The following is a 21,153-nucleotide window of genomic DNA, read 5'->3' on the forward strand; positions in this document are numbered from 1 at the left end:
CTCATACTCATAAAATTTTAATTTTTCATTTTATTTTTTTAATTATTTCATAAATCATAAAAAAATTATGTGAGTGTGTCTATATGGTTACGTGACCAAATATAATTTTTTTTAGTCATACTCACAAAATTTTCATTTTCATTTTATTCTTTTAATTATTCCATAAATCATCAAAAAATTATATGAATGTGTCTATATGATCACGTGACCATGAAAATTTTGCTCTCGTGCACATGAGAATCCTTGGAATCTAGTATATTAATTTCTCATTGTACTGCCTTCCTTTCCTCACAACTTACTTGTATTGCCTTTGCATGTAATATATATTGGCAGCCGGTCAATACACAAATTTTCCATCAAAGGGAAGTAAATTATGTGAGCGGTTAAAAAATTGGTTTTGTAGGGTTAAGTTAGGCTTAACTCTCAATTTTAAGATAGTATCAGAGTCTCTTCCATAATTTATTTGACCGCATCCTATCAAGTTCATGATCGAGTCATCTACCATTTACATTCGCGCCCCAAGCTCAATAATAGGAACCTGAAAATCCTATGCAGTCGTGCAGTCACGTGTTTCTGACCGTCTGATTTCGATCGGACGGTCCATGATAAAGGCATATTTTGATTTAAGATTCGGTCTTTAAATTTTACACCGTGTCATATGGACAAAAATGCTTGACGGGATAGAATCCTGATCCCAATAATGATGGAAAGAACATGCATTTCCTTTCAACTATCAGAGTAAAAGAATTATTCAACTGTGGAATTTAAGAGTGACCATTGACCTCTCCTTCCACCTTACACATTAATGTCATATCATGCATATCATAATATTAATATACTAGTATGTATCTTAGATCTTAGATTTTTAATTCTTAATATCATATCTATAATACAATTAAACTGCCAATATGAATTTTTATGATCAAAATTCAAACTCGTTTCCAATTAAACTGCCAATAATCTCACTTCTTCTATTCCAATGTCTTTCCAATTGTTCCCAAAATACAACAAGTATTGGTGTGATCATTGATGTTAATTCTGAAACAGGGAAACAACAGATAAAAGCCATGCAACTTGCAGCTCAAAGTTTCAATAATTATCCCAACAATCATAACATAATACTTTTCTTCCGTGACTCTGCTAGAAACCCTTTACAAGCAGCTTCAGCTGGTAAGTACTTTTCTGTATAAAAAAAATATCTTTCCTTTTTTTCCTTTAAGCATTTGGGATCTGTCTAAATTGACTTATAGGAACTTATCTACATATATAAACATTTGTGAGAGCTTATGAAAACATCAATGATATGTCTATAAGCTTTTTAGGATAACATATAAAAATAGATTATTTTATCTTTTATGGTTGTTCGTTACAGTTTTTTTTAGAAAAAAAAATTACTTTTTTTTTATAAAAATAATCACTTTTAAAAATATTGCATATGTTTGTTACAGATTTAGATAAAAAACAAAATATAAAAATAATCAGAAAACAGCCAAAAATGAGAAGTTGTTAATAATCAGAAAACAGCTAATAATCACTTTTCTTATAATTAGGGTCCGTTTGGATTAGCTTATTTTTTAGCTTATGTAAACAACTTATGCAATATAAATTAGGTTTTATGCTATTTTATAAGTTCCCACTAGTGAAAATTGTACTTTTATAAACTATTTTATCATAAACTAACTTATAATAGTACATAAAAATTTTATTTATTTGCATAAGCTATTTTAATAAGCTAAAAAATAAGCTAATCCAAACGTGCCCTTGAACACTAATATTATAAGCGCTTAATTAAGTTTTTATCCAAACATGACCTTAGTGAATAATATCTTGTTTCTTTTTGGTTTTCAGCTGAAGAATTAATTACTAAGCTGAAAGTTAAAGTGATTATTGGCATGGAAACATGGCAAGAAGCAGCTCTTGTTGCAGACCTTGGAGCCAAATTTCAAATACCAACAATTTCATTTTCTGCTCCACCATTAGTCTCTTCATCATTGATGCAACTTCGTTGGCCTTACCTGATTAAAATGGCACAAAATCATTCTGCACAAATGAACTTCATAGCTGATATGATCCATGCTTTCAACTCAAAAAAAGTTATAGCTATATATGAAGACAACCCTTATAGTAGTGATTCTGGAATGTTAACCCTCTTATCCGAGGCGCTCCAAAAAGCTAACTCAAAGATTGAGTATCAATTAGTTCTTCCACCATTCAATTTTTTATCTGATCCAAAATGGTTTGTTCTTGACGAATTGGTGAAGTTATTGCCGTTAAAATCTCGTGTTTTTATTGTACTTCAAGCATCGTTACCTATGGTGAATCATTTGTTTAGAGAAGCTAAAAGAATCGGATTATTGGAGAAAGATTCAACTTGGATAATCAATGAGGAGATTACAAGCATGTTGGACTATATAGATAAATCTATTTTATCTTCTATGGAAGGTGTTTTAGGAATCAAAACCAACTATTCTACTAGCTCTAGGGCTTATACTCAATTGTGTGAAAATTTCAAAGCTGAGAATACAGAAAAAGTTGAGTCCAAACCAGGATCAAAGGTTTTGCTAGCTTATGATAGCATTACAATTGTCACAAAGGCTTTAGAGAAAATGAATTCTAAATCAATTAGTTCAAAGATGTTATTGGAGGAAATGGTATCTTCCAATTTCAAGGGCTTAATTGGAGATATAAGATTCAGAGAAAGACAACTATCCTACACTCCAATATTTAGAGTCATAAAAGTTGTTGGTAACGATGAGAAAGTAACGGAATTGGACTTTTGGACACCAAAGTTGAAGTTTGCTGAATCTCTTAGTAAGAAAACAAGTGATGGTACTACAGAAACTAGGACATGGAAAGTACCTACAATTACAAACCCTTTAAAAGTTGCAATTCCTATGTATCCTATAGTCGATAAATTTTTGGAAGTCTCTCAAAATCATTCTGCTACCGGTTTTTGTATTGATCTTTTCAATGAGATCCGAGAAATTTTGAGTGACCAGTATTCCGGTCTTCCATATAGATTTTACACTTTCACTGAATCTTATGATACTATTATACCTAAAGTCATAGATGAGGTAAACTCAACATTATGCTATTGTCAACTTGTATTTTTTTGTTTCATGATTTCATTTGTCTCTTTCAAGATATACATTTCACACACAAATGACATAACAAAACATAGCATGTAGATCAAATATCGTAGTTTCTCAAAACTAAGTGTATATTGGAATTGACGGTGATTTTGGCAAAAACTACATTTTGAAGATTAAACAAAATCAGTGTCATTGTGTCAAATTCATCGTGATTCGAAACATGCACTAAAGCAAAAGAAAATATGTAGAAGGAAGCTAATACTATTGCAGACCTATGATGCTATTGTAGGAGATATAACAATACTTGCCGAGCGATCAAGGAATGTATCATTCACTCAACCATATACTGAGTCGGGCTTATCACTCATATTTCCTGCAGAAAATGATGATTCAGCATGGTTGTTTATGAAACCATTTAGCTGGGAAATGTGGTTTGCAACTGTTGTTATCCTCATCTACACAATGTTTATCATTTGGTTGTTGGAACATCACTTGAATCCTAAATCTGGTGGACCATTGAAAAACCAGATCAGCACCATTACGTGGTTTACTTTTTCTTCTCTATTTTTTGCTCACAGTAAGTATTGATTACAAAAGTTCATAACTTTCTCATTTTCTTTTTCGCTATATTTCTTAGAATTTTGGTTGCGTCTAACTCAACTTTTACAAAACCGGCTTGTAATGCGAAGACTGCCCCCAGTTATAAACTTAGGTTCCGGTTTTATCCTATCCAATATGAGACTCTTGAGCTTCAGGTTCTTCATGTCATTAATATCGAGGCCTAACTCATCCTTACAAAACCGGCTTGTAAGGTGAGGGTTGCCTCCTCTTCATAAACTCTTCTCAAGAATCCTATGTATCCGATGTGGGACTAAATCCCACCGAGTGTTTGCCGCTAACACTTCACTTGTAAATTCCTTTTGCAAACTAATTACGGGATACTTTTGGCTTCCTAGCACCAAAGGTTGTAGACCTTCTAAAACGAGTTCAAAGGGTCATGCATAACAATGTTGTGTTGCTTAAGTCTATGGATGTAGTTTTTCAAAGGTTGGATTTTGCTATACAGAAAGGTTTAGCGGAGCAGCTTGTGGCCTGTCTACCTTTCGTTCATGTATATATATATATAAAGCCTTCCTGTTATCATATTTGGAAGTAAGATTACATGATACTTGATTCTTATGTATTTCAGGGGAGAAAATAAACAGCAACTCAGCCAGAGTAGTAGTTGGAGTATGGTTATTTCTTGTGTTGGTTCTAACCTCAAGCTACACTGCAAATCTTTCATCATTGCTTACTATCCCAAAATTGAGGTCTGATAAAAACATTGAATGGCTTAAACAAAACAATCTACCAATTGGTTGTGCTAGCACCAGTGCTTTTCTAAAGGACTACTTGATCCAAGTATATAATATACCTAGGCACCAAATTGTCGATGTTGAGGGTGAACGTGACTATATGGATAAATTCAAGAACAAAAAAATTTCTGCTATCTTTTCCGAGAGCCCATATGCGAAGCTTTTCTTGAACAAACACTGCAAAGATTACACTGCAACTACAGCTGCCTATAAATTTGGAGGAATGGGATTTGTGAGTGCCTTCAACTTCTTCTTTGGCATGTTTACTTTCACAAAAATGTTTTGCTTTTATTTTATTTTCCATTTTTAATTACAAAAAGTTCACTTATTTTCGCAGGTATTTCAGAAAGGGGCTCCAATAGCTAAGGACTTTTCTGTAGCAATTTTAACACTAGGAGAAAATGGAAAACTAAAAGATTTGGAAGATAAATGGTTAACACCGCCAAATGAATGCTCAAACAACTCAGCGTCTCAAGAAACTGAGAGTCTGACTCTTGACAAATTTTGGGGACTCTATTTTATATGTGCTGCCACTTCCACCATCTGCCTATTACTAGCTTTATTGAAGAAGTACTTCCATAAACATAAAAACTATGAAGAGGAAACTCAACCCCCTCAGAAAAATTGTTTTGTGTGCCTTAAAATTTTACCAAGCAACTGTTTTTTTTTTGACACACCAAGCAACTGTTTGAAAGTCAGGAATTGGGTATGCCACTGCAGCGAGGTGCACAGCAGTGGCCGCAAGGCTGGTTGGGAAGTGGAATTTCAAGGCATTGCTCACTGACTTGTCCGTGAGGCGGATGCCCGAGTGTAAATTTGGGGCCCAAGGCGTCTAGTGAAGCGCATGGCAGATGCCTCGATCCCTGTGCCATACATATATAAGCAATTTTCCGTCATTTTTGCAAGGAGAGCTTAATTCTATAGAGAGATAGAGTAGAGTATGGCTCATAGGTAGTGTCAAGTGGACAGAGACGAGCAAGCGGAGTGAGAGACATGAGCTAGTCAGGAGAAAGGCAAGTGGATGGGTGTTATGGTGGAGGAGATAGTCCTTGAAGAAAAAACGTACATCAGAGATTGTTCATTGTCCTAAGGGGAAAAAAAGTTACCAGTTGCAAGTGGCATGGGTACAAGAAAAACCAACAATAGCAGAGAAAGACTGGGAAAAGTTTGAGACTTCAGTTGTGAAAGATGATAATCCCACCTAGAGAAATCAGTTACTTGTTGCACAAGCTAACTGATTTCACATGCTTAGTTTTGTTTGTTGTAACTAATAACTGTTTTTAATAAGTTGTTAGTCAGTTAGTTAGCTTTTGCTCTCAACATTGTATATAAAAAATTGGGTATGCATTGTATGAGTTAGTTAGTGTGAAATAAAATTTCTCTGCTCATAGGCTCAATTAGCGCATATTCTCTGCATTCTCTCTCAAGCTCACATTGAGCTCATTTTCTGTTTTGCTCTTGTTTTCACACAAGATCGAAGTTGTTAATGGAGTTTCAGTTATCTTTTCACACGACTTGTAGCAAAATAATAAATAAAGCCTAATGTGATTTTAAAAAGGTCAGACACATAAACAACACGATGATGAAATTAGACATTATACCGTAACACACAAGTAAAAGATGCTAAACATAAGGTTGGTATATTTACAGCAGAAGAATCAGTCACATGTTTCAATATGCACCAGTGAGTCTCTCTCCATGGACCATGAAATGTGTATATACTTACAAATTTCCTATACACATTCCAAATTCATTAATTATATATGATTGATTTGTCTCTTATGCATTTGTGAAGACTGACTTTTGTGGCCACATCTCAAAGCCTAAATGTCCTTATGTTTGGTTCCAAATTCATTAATTATATATGTTTGGGGTCCACTTCTCTGCTTATCTTCACATACATCATAGCTGGCCAATATACTAACAAGAACCTTTGGTTCCAAGAAGCAACTATTTTTGGTGAATTTTCAACTCACCTATATCTAATCATGGCACAAACTTAACCACAAAAAATGAAATTAAGAGTGCCATTTTGACTGGATCATATTATAGTTTTGGGAGATCATATGACAGTCGGCTAAAATCAATCACAAATAGTTCTTCCAGCCGCGTTGGACCCTACCTCCGGCTGAGCCATTTCCCTATACACTAAATTTAATTAGCTCCTCAAACATAAGATGTGCTACTTGAGTAAAATAATCACAACCATGAACACACTAGCTCCTAGTTGAGACTGGAGCTGTTATGTTCTCTCATAAATTTGTGGATATGGATGTTTTGTCTGTATCTATTTGGTTTATCTGCCGTGTGGGACACTTCAAAATCAAAAATCAACATAATACACACCGTTGCTTATTATGCTACATTGAACTATTAGACTATTGGACACAAGGAAAGGAAATATTACATCCCAAAATTAGAAAAATATAATCTTTTAATCATGTTGCATGCTTCATATTATAAACTCCGCAAATGAATAGGCATAATAATTCTATCCATTATTTAAATAAGCAAAATATTAATCACTTTATCGTCTATTACCAACACGGTGTTGAGGGAGTTGAAACTCTCCTTCATAAAAAGAATCCGAGTTTAATTTCTAGAGTCGTTAGTTGGGACGTAGTCATACAAGTTTAATGTCTATTCTCTTCTCATACATGGAGTCAACATCATTGACAAAGTCAAACGTTCAATTTCCATGTACCTACTAGAATCCTTGGAATCTAAGTATATTGATTTCTCTTTGTACTTCCTTTCCTCACACCTTACTTGTATTGAATTTGCATGTAATATATAGGCAATCAGTCCATACACAAATTTTCCAACAAAGGGAGGTAAACTATGTGAGCAAAATAAATTGAAACAAAATGCATTACCTTTCAACTATTCCTCAAGTACTTACAAGAATTTGTCTATTATTTTTCTTACTCATACCTTTTGTTATCACTCACGGTATCCGAGACGAGACCATGAATTCAGACAAATATGTTATATCCATTGGTGTGATCATTGACGGTGATTCTCGTATTGGGAAAGAACAAGAAGTAGCCATGGACATTGCAGCCAAGAATTACAACAACACTTCAAAGAACCACAAGCTGGCTCTCTATTTTCAGAACTCCACCGAGGATACCCTCAGAGCCATCACACTTGGTTAGTATACTATATCTCTAGTATTTGCTGAGAAAAACATTAAAATTTTCATGTCCTTTTGGTTAACTTTCTTAAATGTGTATACCCTTTATTGCAGCTGAAGAGATGATTAATGTGCAAAAGGTGCAAGTGATTATAGGGATGCACACATGGCCAGAAGCAGCTATAGTGGCTGAAATAGGAAGCAAATCTCAAGTTCCTATCATATCCTTTGCTGCACCTATCATAACGCCACCATTGATGAAAGCTCGATGGCCTTTTCTAGTGAGGCTAGCTAACAATGGTACAGCATATATAAATTGTATTGCAGAAATAGTGCAGGCTAAAAGCTGGAAGAGAGTAGTAGTAATCTACGAAGATGACGGATACGGTGGAGATTATGGGATCCTATCCCTACTAGATGAGGCCCTTCAGGATGTGGATTCATTGATAGAGCGCCGCTTAGCCCTTCCTCCAATTTCTTCTCTACATGATCCAGGAGAGCTTGTTTTTGAAGAGATGCTTAAGTTAAAACAAACACAATCTCGGGTTTTCATAGTGCTGCAATTATCATTAGAAATGGCAATTCATGTGTTCAAAGAAGCTTCAAAAGTTGGATTGGTGGATACAGAATCAGTTTGGATAATCCCAGAGAGCATAACTAATTTGCTGGACACTGTCAATAAGTCTGCTATTTCCTATATGGAAGGAGCTTTAGGAATTAAAAACTACTACTCAGAAAGAAGCAAGGAGTATCAAGAATTTGAGGCTCAGTTCCGGAAAACATTTTCGTCAAAGAATCCAGAAGAAGATAACCGATACCCCGGATTTTATGCTCTACAAGCATATGATAGCATTAACATTGTAACTCAAGCAATCAACAGAATGACCGGTATGAACAATAGTAGCTCAAAGACTTTACTAAGAGAAATACTTTCTAGCAATTTCCTTGGTTTAAGTGGTCATATTCAACTTGAAGCCGGACAACTTATGCAGAAGAATCGTGTCTTAAGAATTGTAAATGTGGCTGGGAAGAGTTACAAGGAGTTATGTTCTTGGACTCAACAACGCGGATTCACCACAATACTCCATGCCGGACAAAGTGGAAATAAGGTTGCTGGAAGTACAGAATGTTTCAGGGGTGTACGGTGGCCTGGAAATTTGGACCGCGATCCAAAGGGATGGAACATGCCTACCATAACAAATCCATTGAAAATTGCAGTTAGAAGTAGAACCTCCTTTTCCAGATTTGTCAAAGTTGAGTATGGACAGAATCAAAAGCCTTATAAATATAGTGGATTCTGCATTGAAATTTTTGAGCATGTACATAAACTCTTGGGATACGATCTTCCATATAAATATTTTCCCATCGATGGAACCTATAACGATTTGGTTCAGCTTGTCTATAACAAGGTATCAAATCTATTTTTTCTTTGAAACAAAATGTTTTATTTTGGTTTCTATTTGATTATCATTATCATCCCTATCATTTGAAGGCTAGGCCTTAATATGATAACGTCTTCATAGAGAAGCCATCAAATATGACAAAATTAATTTATAGTTAGTGATTAGGAATAACTAATAATTTGCACTAATTAATGCAATTTAACTATTTTGATTTTGAGAATCAATGTTTTCGATTTATTGATTACGCCCCTTTGTTTATGTGTGGTTAAACAACGATGGAAGACTTACGACGCAGTTGTTGGGGACATGACCATAATAGAGGAAAGATTGCAGTATGTGGATTTTACAGTACCATATGCAGAATCAGGATTGTCAATGATAGTTCCAATGAAAACTGAAGAATCAGCATGGATGTTTATGAAGCCATTTACCTGGGAATTGTGGTTGGTTACATGTGCAATCTTGATTTACACAATGTTAGTTGTTTGGTATCTCGAGCGAGAACCTAACCCCGAGTTTCATGGAAACTGGAAGCTCCAACTCAGCACAGCTCTTTGGTTTACCTTCTCCTCTCTATTCTTTGCTCATAGTGAGTATCAATCTCAAACTTTCTTGTCATTTTGAATAAAATTATGCAAAACAGTGAATTAATTATAATGTCTTATTGTTCATCTTGCAGGAGAAAAAATGCATAGCAACTTAACTCGATTGGTGATGGTCTCGTGGCTATTTCTTGTATTGATTCTAACCTCAAGCTACACAGCTAGTCTTTCTTCAATGCTTACAGTTAAACAGTTACGACCAAATGTCACGGACATTCAGTGGCTGAAGAACAATAACAAGAAAATTGGCTGTGACGGCGACTCATTTGTTAGGACGTTCTTAGAGAAAGTTGAAAATTTCAAGCCAGAGAATATCATAAACATTACCGATGAATACAAGTACGATGAAGCATTCGCTAATAACAGCATAACAGCTGCATTTTTTGAGCTCCCGTACGAAAAAGTATTCATCAGTGAATACTGCAAGAGATACACTGGTTTCACTCCCAGAAATAGATTTGGAGGATTAGGCTTTGTAAGTGATTATAATCCAATTTAGCACTTATTAGTATAGCAATATCGGATGGATATATAAAATTAAAATCATATAATTTAATGCAGATGTTCCAGAAAGGCTCTCCACTGGCCAGAGATGTTTCGAAAGCTATATTACGTCTCTCGGAAAATGCAGAACTGAAGAGATTGGAAGAAAAATGGTTAATTAACTCACAAGATTGCTCCAACAACGTGACATCCTCCAACGATACGGAGAGTTTGGATCTTGGAAGCTTATGGATTCTATATGTCATCTCTTGTGCCACTTCTACTATTTGTCTGCTAATATCAATCATCAAGCGTCTGAAATCCAATCACCGACGTGAAAACTTGCCACCAGAAGAAGGCAATGGCACACCAAGTGATGAAAGAGTGTGGAACAAGGTTCTTATATTTGCAAAGCAGATTTATATCAAAAAGCTCGATAATTCGAGCAAGGAACAGGATGTAACCGACTGTTCTTCGAGATCAGGTCATGTGAGCATCGCTGATAGCCCCGAACATTCACAAGAATTCGCTTCTCCGCCAAAAGAGGTACATATGACAAGTTCAAGTGTACAACACATGACATAGGAACCATGTAACCACATACACTTCAAAATAATGTCCATGTCAGATACTGTACAAATTCATTCATATCATTCAATAAAATTGTTCTTTCCTTTTGTTTTGTACCTATCAATTGTCCAATTTTTCAGACACATTGGGCTACACTGCATTGTATTTTATAAATTTGTACTTTTATTTCTTTTGAATATGTTATGGAAATATTCCAATATTGACATAATTAATACTATTATCCATTAACTAATACTAATTTTCGAAACATTAATTCTGTCTTTCAATTAAAGATTTATTTGATTTCTTTTTTCTTTTTGTCAAACTTGTAGCTTGCAGCACAAGTTACTTATGTGATAAGGAACTTGTGCTCTCACATAGTGTATGATCCAGCTAATGTGTACAATAGCTACTATATGTGACACACACCATACTATAATTTCTCTGAAAAAAAAAAGTAAAAATTGTTAAGCTTGAGAAGCCATATCCAAGAACTCATGATTCTAGTTGTTGACGATGAAATCAATGGTGGGTTGGAAAGCCAAGAAAAGGTTGTGGTATGCTTTCTCTGTGGGATGAATTGAATCCCAAAACATATACTTAGATGGGTCAGGGCACAAATTTGAAAACTTATTGCACAAATATGTTGCTTCAATGATTCCACTTCCACAACATCCACTATCAATATCTTCAAATCCTACCACATATATAAATAAATTAAAGAAACATGTTAGTGGATTAAATTAATCTCTCAAATGTAGTTTTTTTTTCTTTCTGAATTTTATTTTTGGCCTCTAACTTTTATAAACTTGTAATTTTGACCCTTTAACTTTTATAATAGCATTTTTGTCAACTAACTTTTTTGCAAAATGTTAGTCTCCACTGCTTTTGACCAAGTCAACGCACAAATGGACAGTGATTCACATGTCACATCAGAATGTCATGTGAGTCACTGTCTATGTGTACATTGACTTAGTCAAAATCAATGGGTGACCAGCCTTTTGCAAAAGGGGCTAAAGTGCTATTATGAAAGTTATGAGGTTAAAATTGCAAGTTTGTGAAGTTAGGGGCAAAAGTGCAATATAATTTTTTTTAAATTAAAAAAATAAAAAATTAATTACAAACCAAATTTTTGATGTGATTGAATCATGTTGTCTAGGGGTTCATATATGTCAATGTAAAAGATCTTAGCACTTGAGTTAGATGATTTGAGCTGCAATTGCATTGCTTGTAATTCATTTTGAAGGAGACGATTGTAGTCTCTAGCTGTGGAGGAAAATTGTTGTATACAATCACGTTGCAAATATGGATTAGGGGAATTCAAGGTAATCATTACGGGTAGGCACCCTATTGGAGGTACTCCAGTTATTGCAATTCTTTGAGCTCCTTCTGCCAACAAACCCTAAGCAAATTTTTTTTTTAAGTTATTAATTTTAAACTTCATTAAGCTTGGACATAATATACTTGAAAAAAAAAATTAATCAATCAAAGAGCCAGATATATTAATATACTTGAAATTAATATTTATGATAACGTTTGACCAAAAAAAAAAATTCTATGATAATGTAACATGTCAACAAACAATTTGATAATTGTGTTCGAAGCGTGTCAACTACTCTTAGTTAAAATTAGAACATTGATTTGTTATGTGATAAGAGTTTACTTCGTTTCACTAAACCCTATTATTTCTATCGGTCGAGATATAAAAAATGTTAATGGAGAAAATTTTACAATTAAAACTTAATAATATTATGAATTGAGATTGTGACTATGCCGCTAGCATCCATACTTGGATCGATTGATCAAGAACGGATAGCATCCATACTTGGATTGACCGATCAAGAACGGACGACACGTATTTTAAGCTCAAATTTTAGAATTATAAACAATTTAAATCATAGAATGAAATTTGGATCATTCGATCCACACATCAGACGGTACAAATGTGTTAAATGTGTTGACCCTAATATTATAGTATGTGACCGACACTATGTACATTCATATGTATATAAGTGTTAATGTCTATAATTGTCATCGGAAAAGAGTTAACAACGTATATTATTGTATGTTTATCTTTAATTCATATGTATTATCTTGAATATATATGAAAGAAATTCGTATAGAATTAATAAAAACATGATGATATAATGCACCCACGTATCTAAATGAATTAAGTATGACAAAAAAAATAAATTGGCCTAATAAGTTGGAACATATAATCTTGAACATAAGAACTTGATATAAAACTCTTCCCAACTTAGTATTACGTACTTAACTCTTTCATGGGGTCACAACATAGTTACTTAGTCTTACGTACATAATTCTTTCATGGCTAGATCAGTAGTTTGCACTCATGCATCATCACAACAACGAGTTTAGTGTTGTCAATTAGGTTTATTTTGTTGTGCTTCAACTATATTGTATAACATTTATTTTTATTTACTTTAGTTTTAATATTTATGTTATTTAAATTTAATAAATTTTAATATTGATGTTGCATGTTTTTAAATTTATATTTAATTTTGAAAAATAGTTGTGTTATTAAGGACAAATATGTTAAATAATTATTCAACTCAAACTAGTAGTTTTTTGAACCAAAATAATTACTTTAATTATGATGTCAATTTTTTTTTTATTTTTCAAAAAGTAATAGTAAAAAGTAAATTTGTTCAGAAAAAATTGTAACTAAAATTAATAGTTAGTACGTAGTAGTAATAGTTAACTTTAAAATTTCCTTATTATGGTAATTAAAAAAAAAGTGTCCTTGTAGTTTGACTCTATCCCACATTTAGTATGTCTGGCAAGTGGCAAAGACATCATTTTCATTAGATTAGAGGCAGCTGTGGCCTATTTTCCTTTATGTGTTTCATTCCTCAGATCTAGAGTTTATTACTCCATTAGATTTTACTACTTTTTTTTTTTTACAAAAAATTATATTTTACTTATTAAACTAGAAGACCTACATTAGATAAATGACTGACCAAGTTATGGATAGTGGTCCAGGTAAACTATTCATAAGTCTAAATTAAAATATCGAGCTTAACTGATTAATGAATTTTTTAAAAAAATAATCGTTCGAAAAACTCAAATTTAATTTCTGATAAGAACAATTTTTTATCAGATTTTACTAATATCGCGACCAAACTCTAAATTATCGGGAATCCTTCCCCTAAAAACAAGAAAATTAATAATCTATATATATAATTCATAGATAGTTATCCTAATGCTTATGTAAGCCCTAATTCACTTAAACCAATCAATTTTTTTCATTTAGTCATGTCATTCAATACATCCAATTAAATCACTCTATCATGCCACATCACTTCCTATTTCTCTCTAAAACTCAATTTAATAGTCAATTTAATTCTTGCTCCTCTTCCAATGCCTACCAATCAACATTTATCTATCCTTTTCATATTGCACCATTTATATGCATTATCTTTTCATATGCTCTTTTCAAGTTTTTTTTCCCTTAATTGTGTCTATCCTATATATATTACTTCATTTATGCAACTTTTATGCTTCTCTTCATTTGTCCAAATTATGTGATTATTGTTACCATTGTTTTGTAATATTTCTTTTTTGCAGATGATGGGTGATCATCATTCTTCTTCTTCTTCGTAATTTTTGTTTTAATCTCTTTCTTTTAGTGATTTTGGTATTTTTGTGATGATTACACCCATGGATTTTTTTCAAAACTAAATACTTCGCATTAATTTGTGTCATTTCTCTGTTCATATGATTCATCCTCTTTTACGAATCTGCAAGTCTTTTGTGAGGAGTAATTCAAATTAGCATTCCTATGGTAATTCTAAACCGACATAATTATCTATTATCTATGTATCATTTAAATGTGTCATTTTAATTTTCATTTTTTTGTCAATTAAATGATCTTCTATACTAACTTCCAAATAATTCAAGATGTGAGTCAGATTACCGATCCCGTTGTTGTTCATTTGGCTGATGATTTAATGCAAACACAAAGAATGACTATTGAGGAGTTCATTAAATCCCCTATTTATAGATTTATAAAACTAGATGCTCTAATTAATTATAAATTTGATATTTTTATTTGTCGACTAATTAAGCGAAAACACTTCAACCATGCTATGATTGGAGTTTGAATCTCGGATTCTCTATTTTATTATTTTAATAATATTTATTGTTTCAATTTCTCCAATTATAATATAAAACAACGCATCACACCCGTGCATCGCACGGGTAAGGGTCTAGTAAAAAAATGTTATTCATTATTCATAAACGGATAAACCCATTAAATACTACATTTCTAAAATTAACATCAACTTCATAGTTCTCTACTTCCAAGTTCCAATGCAACAGTATAATTTTGGCAAATGCATGGTTTGTCTCAAATACTTTCAACCAACTGTTTGTATTATGTGAACAGAGAATAAAATTATTTTTACCAAACTCTTCCCACTCAATTATTTGAGAGGTATTTTTTTGGAAGGATAAATGTTTGTCTTTTAATTTAATTAGAGTTGTTTTATGATTCTCAAGCTGCATTCATTATAAATAGTACTAATACATTCATATGCATGTATTACTATTTATATAGTAGTCTATGTTTAAGATCATCTGTTTAGTATGATAATATAGTGGATAAGTTATAAGTTTATATAATTAAGATTAGGATCAGTCTTCCGGTCAAAAAAAAGAAAAAGATTAGGATCAGTCTAACATGTTTAGAGGTCTAAACCACATTGATGTACCTAAATCTAGTTTATTATGCACACAAAAAAGGTCTAAACCACATTTTTAATGAAATTATTTTCAAAAATAAAATAATATTTATTAATAAATAAAGGAGAATGTTAACTTGTGCCCTTAAGGGCACATGTTAAGAAGATAAATGTGGAAAAAATTTATTGAACTTGTGGTGTATTCAATTATCTAAACATTAAATTCTTTGTATCATTTAATGTTATATTTCTATTTTTAGGTAGCTTAACATGTGCCCTTAGGGCACAAGTTAACATGACCCATAAATAAATGATTTTTTCTTACAAGAAATAAATCATGATTTTGTTAAGTCCAAGATTTGAACTTGGAACAAAAAGGATATAACATATAATAAGATTGTCATCTTAACTAGCTATGTTAGAAAAATATTTATAACCAATTAATTTATCATTATCATATTGAAGTGGGATGGGTAGTTCAGCTGATTAAATTAATTGAGCTAAGGGTTAAAAGGAAAAACCAATATTTTCAACCTTAAAAGTCTCGCTTGACTCTTGGATTTGTGCATGTATATGATCAAAATATGTTTGGTAATATTTTCCTCATGAGCTTATAGTATTTTCTTTTAGCTCATAGTTTATATTTTTTTCTGTCAATTTTACCCTTATTATTTTAATAAAATAATTAATTTAAATATTAATTAAAATATTTTTTTTGTCATTTTATATTTATCGACTAATCAAACGTTAATTTCATTAAATACTACAATTTTTTTTTTTTTGGTAGAAATAAATACTACAATTTTAATCCGCTATCAACTAACTTAAATTATTTGTTATCCTCTATATATATATATATATATAACTTCTCATATTCAAAATTAATATCACCTTATGTTTAAATGTGATGATAGAAGTCTCTTTCAATTTAATTAATAGTATGGGATTCGATTGAACCCAAGTCTTTTAAAATGTAACAAAGTTAAGAACTCCTAAGAAATGGTTTTATCGCTCGTGTAATTTTATCGGTCCAATTCAATATATTAGATTATGCAGTTGTGTACGAAGAATATATAAAAAATAAAAAAAAAACAATATCTATAAGGTGGTGTCATTTAACTCAAGATTGTGTACTTCATCTAAGTACTCTATAACTAGCTGGTTCTTGTAATGTCAATTAAGTTGTTTTCTTTTTATTATGAAAAGTTTGCTAGCTTACAGAATGAGTGGGGTTGAGTCTTAATTAGTTTTCTTAACTACTCTCAACTACACTGTACCAATTATTGTTGTCCCTTTTCATAGTTATTAGTAGTTGCCATCGAAGAATTGTCTAAATCTCTTATTATTATTTTTTACATAAAATTGATTAATGACAAAAGCTGGTCCTGTCTATCCTTTTTTCTTTAGTACTTCTATAATAATGTCAAAATTTCTATTCACTTGGGAACAAAAATTAATGAAGAGGTATATTTATATGGTAACATACTATAAACAAGGTAATACTATTACTATACATTACTAGAGTAATAATTGTATAAGGAAAATTATAGTAGTATACCCCAAAATTTTGGGGTACTAATTATTGAAGAGGTGTATATACATCACACTAGTTTTGTACGCATATTTCTAAAAATATCACTAGCTTGAATTTTTATTTTTGCTGAATAAAGTAGGTAGCTTGATCATTTAACAAGTGGAAAGTAGCAATTCAAGCAAATTTAATCAAATTAATAAAATTTTGAAAAATGCCAAACATCACACTACTAGTCTAGCTTTTGAAACCTGTTAATGAGTAGAGTGTTTGGTTCAAATTTAAAGTAAGCACGTAAGAAATTGAATTGAGAATTACTTCAAAATTTAGGATAATATAGTCATTAAATTTAAGTGCTTATGGAAAATATATAAAGATTTTTTACCCCGTTAATTAATCATACAAATGAATGAATGTAATTTCTTGATAGTTTACATTTTTTACACTTGATCAAAATTTAGCTCATATATTGTTAATAAGTTGATATGAAGTTCGTCTCATATGTGAATGATTGTGATATGTTGATAGTGTAAACTTTTTATATTTACGGTGGATCAAAATTAAATTCATATAAATTGATTTTTATCTTGGAATAATTATAAGATCTCATAAGAGTTTATAAAGAGACCTTACAAGCCGGTATTTTATTTTTTAACGGCCCTTACAAGACGATATTGTAAGAATGAGTTATATTCAATATAAAAAATTTATATAGTATAAGAGTATATCGATAAAACAACTTACGGTTTATATACGCACCGAGTCTAACATACAAAATATATAATTAAGGCCTAATAAGAGTTCATAAAGAGATGCACCTCTTACCTTACAAGTCGATTATGTAAGAATGAGTTATATCTGATGTACAAACTTAATATTGTATAAGTCGTTAGATGGTGCATTGGGAAAAACTCAAGTTTCACGTAAAAAAACTATATAAGGTCCGATACATGAAGATATGCACTTCTCATCTTACGTATCAGTTTTGTAAGAATGAGTTAGATTAATATAAAATGCTCATAATAATTAGTAATATATAAGTAAAAAATCAATTTGTGTGAAGAAGAAAATTAAATCAAACCTGTAAAAATTCTTTCACATGTTGGATCACAAACTGCTGGTAGCCTATGGGAGTAAAACTTTTTCTTCTTATTGGCAGAGTAAAATAATTAAGACCAAAATCATTGACACCAGCACTGATGAAAAACACTGCCTTCTTGATATGATTTTCAGTTCCTTGTTTACCAAGCACACTTTCTAGCCTTAATTTGCATTCTCTGAAATATTCCAACTGTTTTGGTATTGGAATTACATTCTGAAATAAACAGAGGAAAAAAATATAGTAAATAAATAAATAAATCATGTAAAAAAAAATTATAAACAGAATGAGGAAACAAAAATTATATTTATTTAAATAAGGAAATATAAGGAAATATAATTTTGTTTTTGTTTTCACGACCAGTATCCGGCTCACTGCAACGCCTAATTTGATTCAGGGATTAGTTTTGACATCAAGTGATTCTAACTCCTCCTAATCACATTTGCGGAGTATCAAACTGGTCTTCCCTATCAAGTTCAGTTCCAATAACTACTTGACCAACTAACGGGTGGTAGGAAATATAATTTATTTTGATAAACAATTAATTAAGCAGAAAAAGAAAGAATATCGATAGATGCATACAGCAATTGATACTGTAAGAGGGTCATAACCAGAACCAGCAGAAGCAAAACTAACTCCTGTCATAAGCTCTTCCACATTTGTGATAATTCTTGGGTCCAAATAAGCTGGAAGAAGCTCTTTTTTCACACCTACATAAGAAGCTGCAAAATGCATTCACATTTTGTCACATACCATACTATAAAATAAAAAATAAAAAACTTGAACTTATAAATTCAATGAATCATTCATGTATATATATATATATATATGTTATACCAATGAAATCAGTGGATAATTTTCCATTGCAGAATCTTCCAGTAGGAACATTGTTTGGGAAATCTATGCCATATGGTGGAAAATTTCCTTTGAAAGGTGTGTTTATATAGTTATTGTTTCCAGGGTCTACTGTGGAATCTCCAAAAACATAAAAGCCAGAGACTTTTTTGTTTAAAGCTTCAACTTTTGTTGTGAAATATAGCAAGCAAAGAATAAAAATTATTTGCATAAAAGAAAATAATAATAAGTGCTTATTAGAGTTCTTCATGCTTGGTTGAAACAAGTTCAATTGAGAAGTTTTTGAACTTATAGGCCAAGAAATATGATGATATTGCTCAATTTGCTCTTGTGTATATATATAGGCCAAGTGCAACAAGATTATATAACATAACATAACTACATTTATAAGATAAGAATAAGTAATACATTTTAATTATTAATAAGAAAATCAAATATTACATATGTGAGCAAACACAACCATAATTATTAAAAGTTAAAACACTATGTATGAAAATAGTGTGTATTACAATTGTCAATCAATAGCTTATTAAAAAAGCAATTGTCAATCAATACATATGTGACTCAACTTTAAGAGAATTTGAGTTAGAATTTTATTCTTTGTCCAATTTTATTTATTCTTCTGTCGAATTTTAAATTATTAATGATTGATTCCTCTCTTAAAAATTGGAGGCTTAAGACCAAAAAAAAAAATACACATTGCATATGAATTTTAAATTTTATTGAAGTATAGTAAATGTTATCGGGTTTATATGAGGTGTGTTATACCAACTTGTGGGATAAAACAAAAATTGTATATATGTTGTAATTTTGTTAACATTTTCTGGTTTATATATATGTTTGGACACTCTCATCATCTCTGATTTTTAGGAGTAAGATTCGGACTCATTTAATATAATATTATAATTATTAGATTAGTCTAATAATAATACTTCCTCCGGTTCTTTTTATAAGGAATAATTTGAAAAAATCACACAGACCAAGGAATCACATTTAACATAATTATTTTCATTTAATACTCTTATAAATTTAAATTTATTCCATATATACCCTTATTTAATTACTCTTTATTCAACTAATTTACTTATTTTTAAATTCTCTCTCATAATAAATAAGGGCACAAGTGAAATTGAACATTTAAAACATTTGAAAATTGGTCAAAGTTTCTTATAAAAAGGACCAAATTTTTTGCCCTAAGTGTTCCTTATAAAAAGGATCGGAGGGAGTATTAGAGTAGAATGACAATGCAGGTAATAAACGGAAATGGATTAGGTGCAGTTGAAATTTTGGTGCAGTCACTTTATAACTGTTTGATCACGATCGGACGGTTTAAATAAATGTAATCAATAAATAAGTTTTTAAATTATGACTGTCCGATCTTGATCGGACGACTACAAGTAGCCCGACTGCATGACTACATCGAAAAAACGAATGCATGCAATTCAGGTCCTCTCTTAGAGATTAAACTCTGGAGATCCTTACTCCTTCTTAAACTTCTCCAACATTACCAACTTTTTACTATTGGACAGCATTTTGGAGGACAAAATATTTTCTTTCACTAGTTTACATTATGTTTTATTAGTTGGGAAATTAAATCAAAGTACATCCTTGTGTATATGTGACAGCTTTTTCTCAAGTTCCCAACCACCATGTGTTATATAATTTACCATATGAAATATGAAGGATAATGTGAAAGACCAATTACATATAATAAAAAATGAGTAAATTATTAAATTGGTCTTTGTCCACGTAACACATTTTTAAATAGATCGTTACTCTTTTAATATTTTAAATTAGTCTCTGTCAAATATGTTTCAATTTGATTCCGCCATGAACATTTATTTAGCTTACCGTCAAATAAGTTCATGTCTTAATCCACTTTATGTTAAAATAGTAGCTGATATTTTCAATTTACCGTCAAATTAATCCATAGTTTTACCAATTTATATTAATTAAATAATCATTATTTTAAATTGACCATTGATTACGTGACACTTAACACTTCACACATTTTACGCCGTTAGAAAATCGATGTCAATAAGTAAACCATATTAAAAAAACATATGACAGATACAAGACAAATTTGAGATATTAAAAGGATTCAATGACCTTTTAAAAATGAATTACCTAGATAGATACTAGTGGTTTACTAAAAAAATTAGTGTGCCAGCATAGTTAGTTCATTTGGACAAGTAATGTTTAGAATTTAGATAATCATGTTCATATGTGAAAGTCTTGTGCTGTATCCTTAATAATTATGATATTACCAAAATAATATGAATATATGATATATGATGCACTAGTATACACACGCAACTATAGTA

General features: G+C 31.5%; 3 protein-coding genes across 4 annotated transcripts; 2 read left to right on the forward strand and 1 right to left on the reverse strand.

Moving 5' to 3' along the window:
• Window positions 1-651: 651 nt before the first annotated feature.
• On the forward strand, window positions 652-5,852 carry LOC123897577 (glutamate receptor 2.7-like). 2 transcript variants are annotated; one of them, XM_045948276.1, is made up of 6 exons: window positions 652-841; window positions 1,048-1,170; window positions 1,849-3,074; window positions 3,363-3,669; window positions 4,282-4,679; window positions 4,785-5,852. In XM_045948276.1, exons 2-6 carry the CDS (start codon window positions 1,068-1,070, stop codon window positions 5,229-5,231), a joined length of 2,481 nt encoding a protein of 826 aa, XP_045804232.1. In that variant the 5' UTR covers window positions 652-841; window positions 1,048-1,067; the 3' UTR covers window positions 5,232-5,852. The 2 variants fall into 2 exon arrangements, with proteins under 2 accessions (XP_045804232.1, XP_045804231.1); XM_045948275.1 differs by having other exon boundaries at window positions 671-1,170.
• A 1,082-nt stretch (window positions 5,853-6,934) lies between these two features.
• On the forward strand, window positions 6,935-10,891 carry LOC123898443 (glutamate receptor 2.7-like). The gene is made up of 5 exons (XM_045949388.1): window positions 6,935-7,600; window positions 7,698-8,992; window positions 9,269-9,575; window positions 9,666-10,063; window positions 10,150-10,891. The coding sequence occupies exons 1-5, from the start codon at window positions 7,315-7,317 to the stop codon at window positions 10,654-10,656; spliced, it is 2,793 nt and encodes a 930-aa protein (XP_045805344.1). The 5' UTR covers window positions 6,935-7,314; the 3' UTR covers window positions 10,657-10,891.
• A 237-nt stretch (window positions 10,892-11,128) lies between these two features.
• Window positions 11,129-19,159, reverse strand: LOC123898444 (GDSL esterase/lipase At5g45960-like). The gene is made up of 5 exons (XM_045949390.1): window positions 18,812-19,159; window positions 18,557-18,696; window positions 17,957-18,190; window positions 11,767-12,043; window positions 11,129-11,338 (listed from the first exon to the last, which is right to left on the reverse strand). Exons 1-5 carry the CDS (start codon window positions 19,077-19,079, stop codon window positions 11,145-11,147), a joined length of 1,113 nt encoding a protein of 370 aa, XP_045805346.1. The 5' UTR covers window positions 19,080-19,159; the 3' UTR covers window positions 11,129-11,144.
• Window positions 19,160-21,153: the final 1,994 nt, after the last annotated feature.

Source organism: Trifolium pratense, linkage group LG7 (genome assembly GCF_020283565.1).
Source record: "Trifolium pratense cultivar HEN17-A07 linkage group LG7, ARS_RC_1.1, whole genome shotgun sequence".
Lineage (NCBI taxonomy): Eukaryota > Viridiplantae > Streptophyta > Magnoliopsida > Fabales > Fabaceae > Trifolium > Trifolium pratense.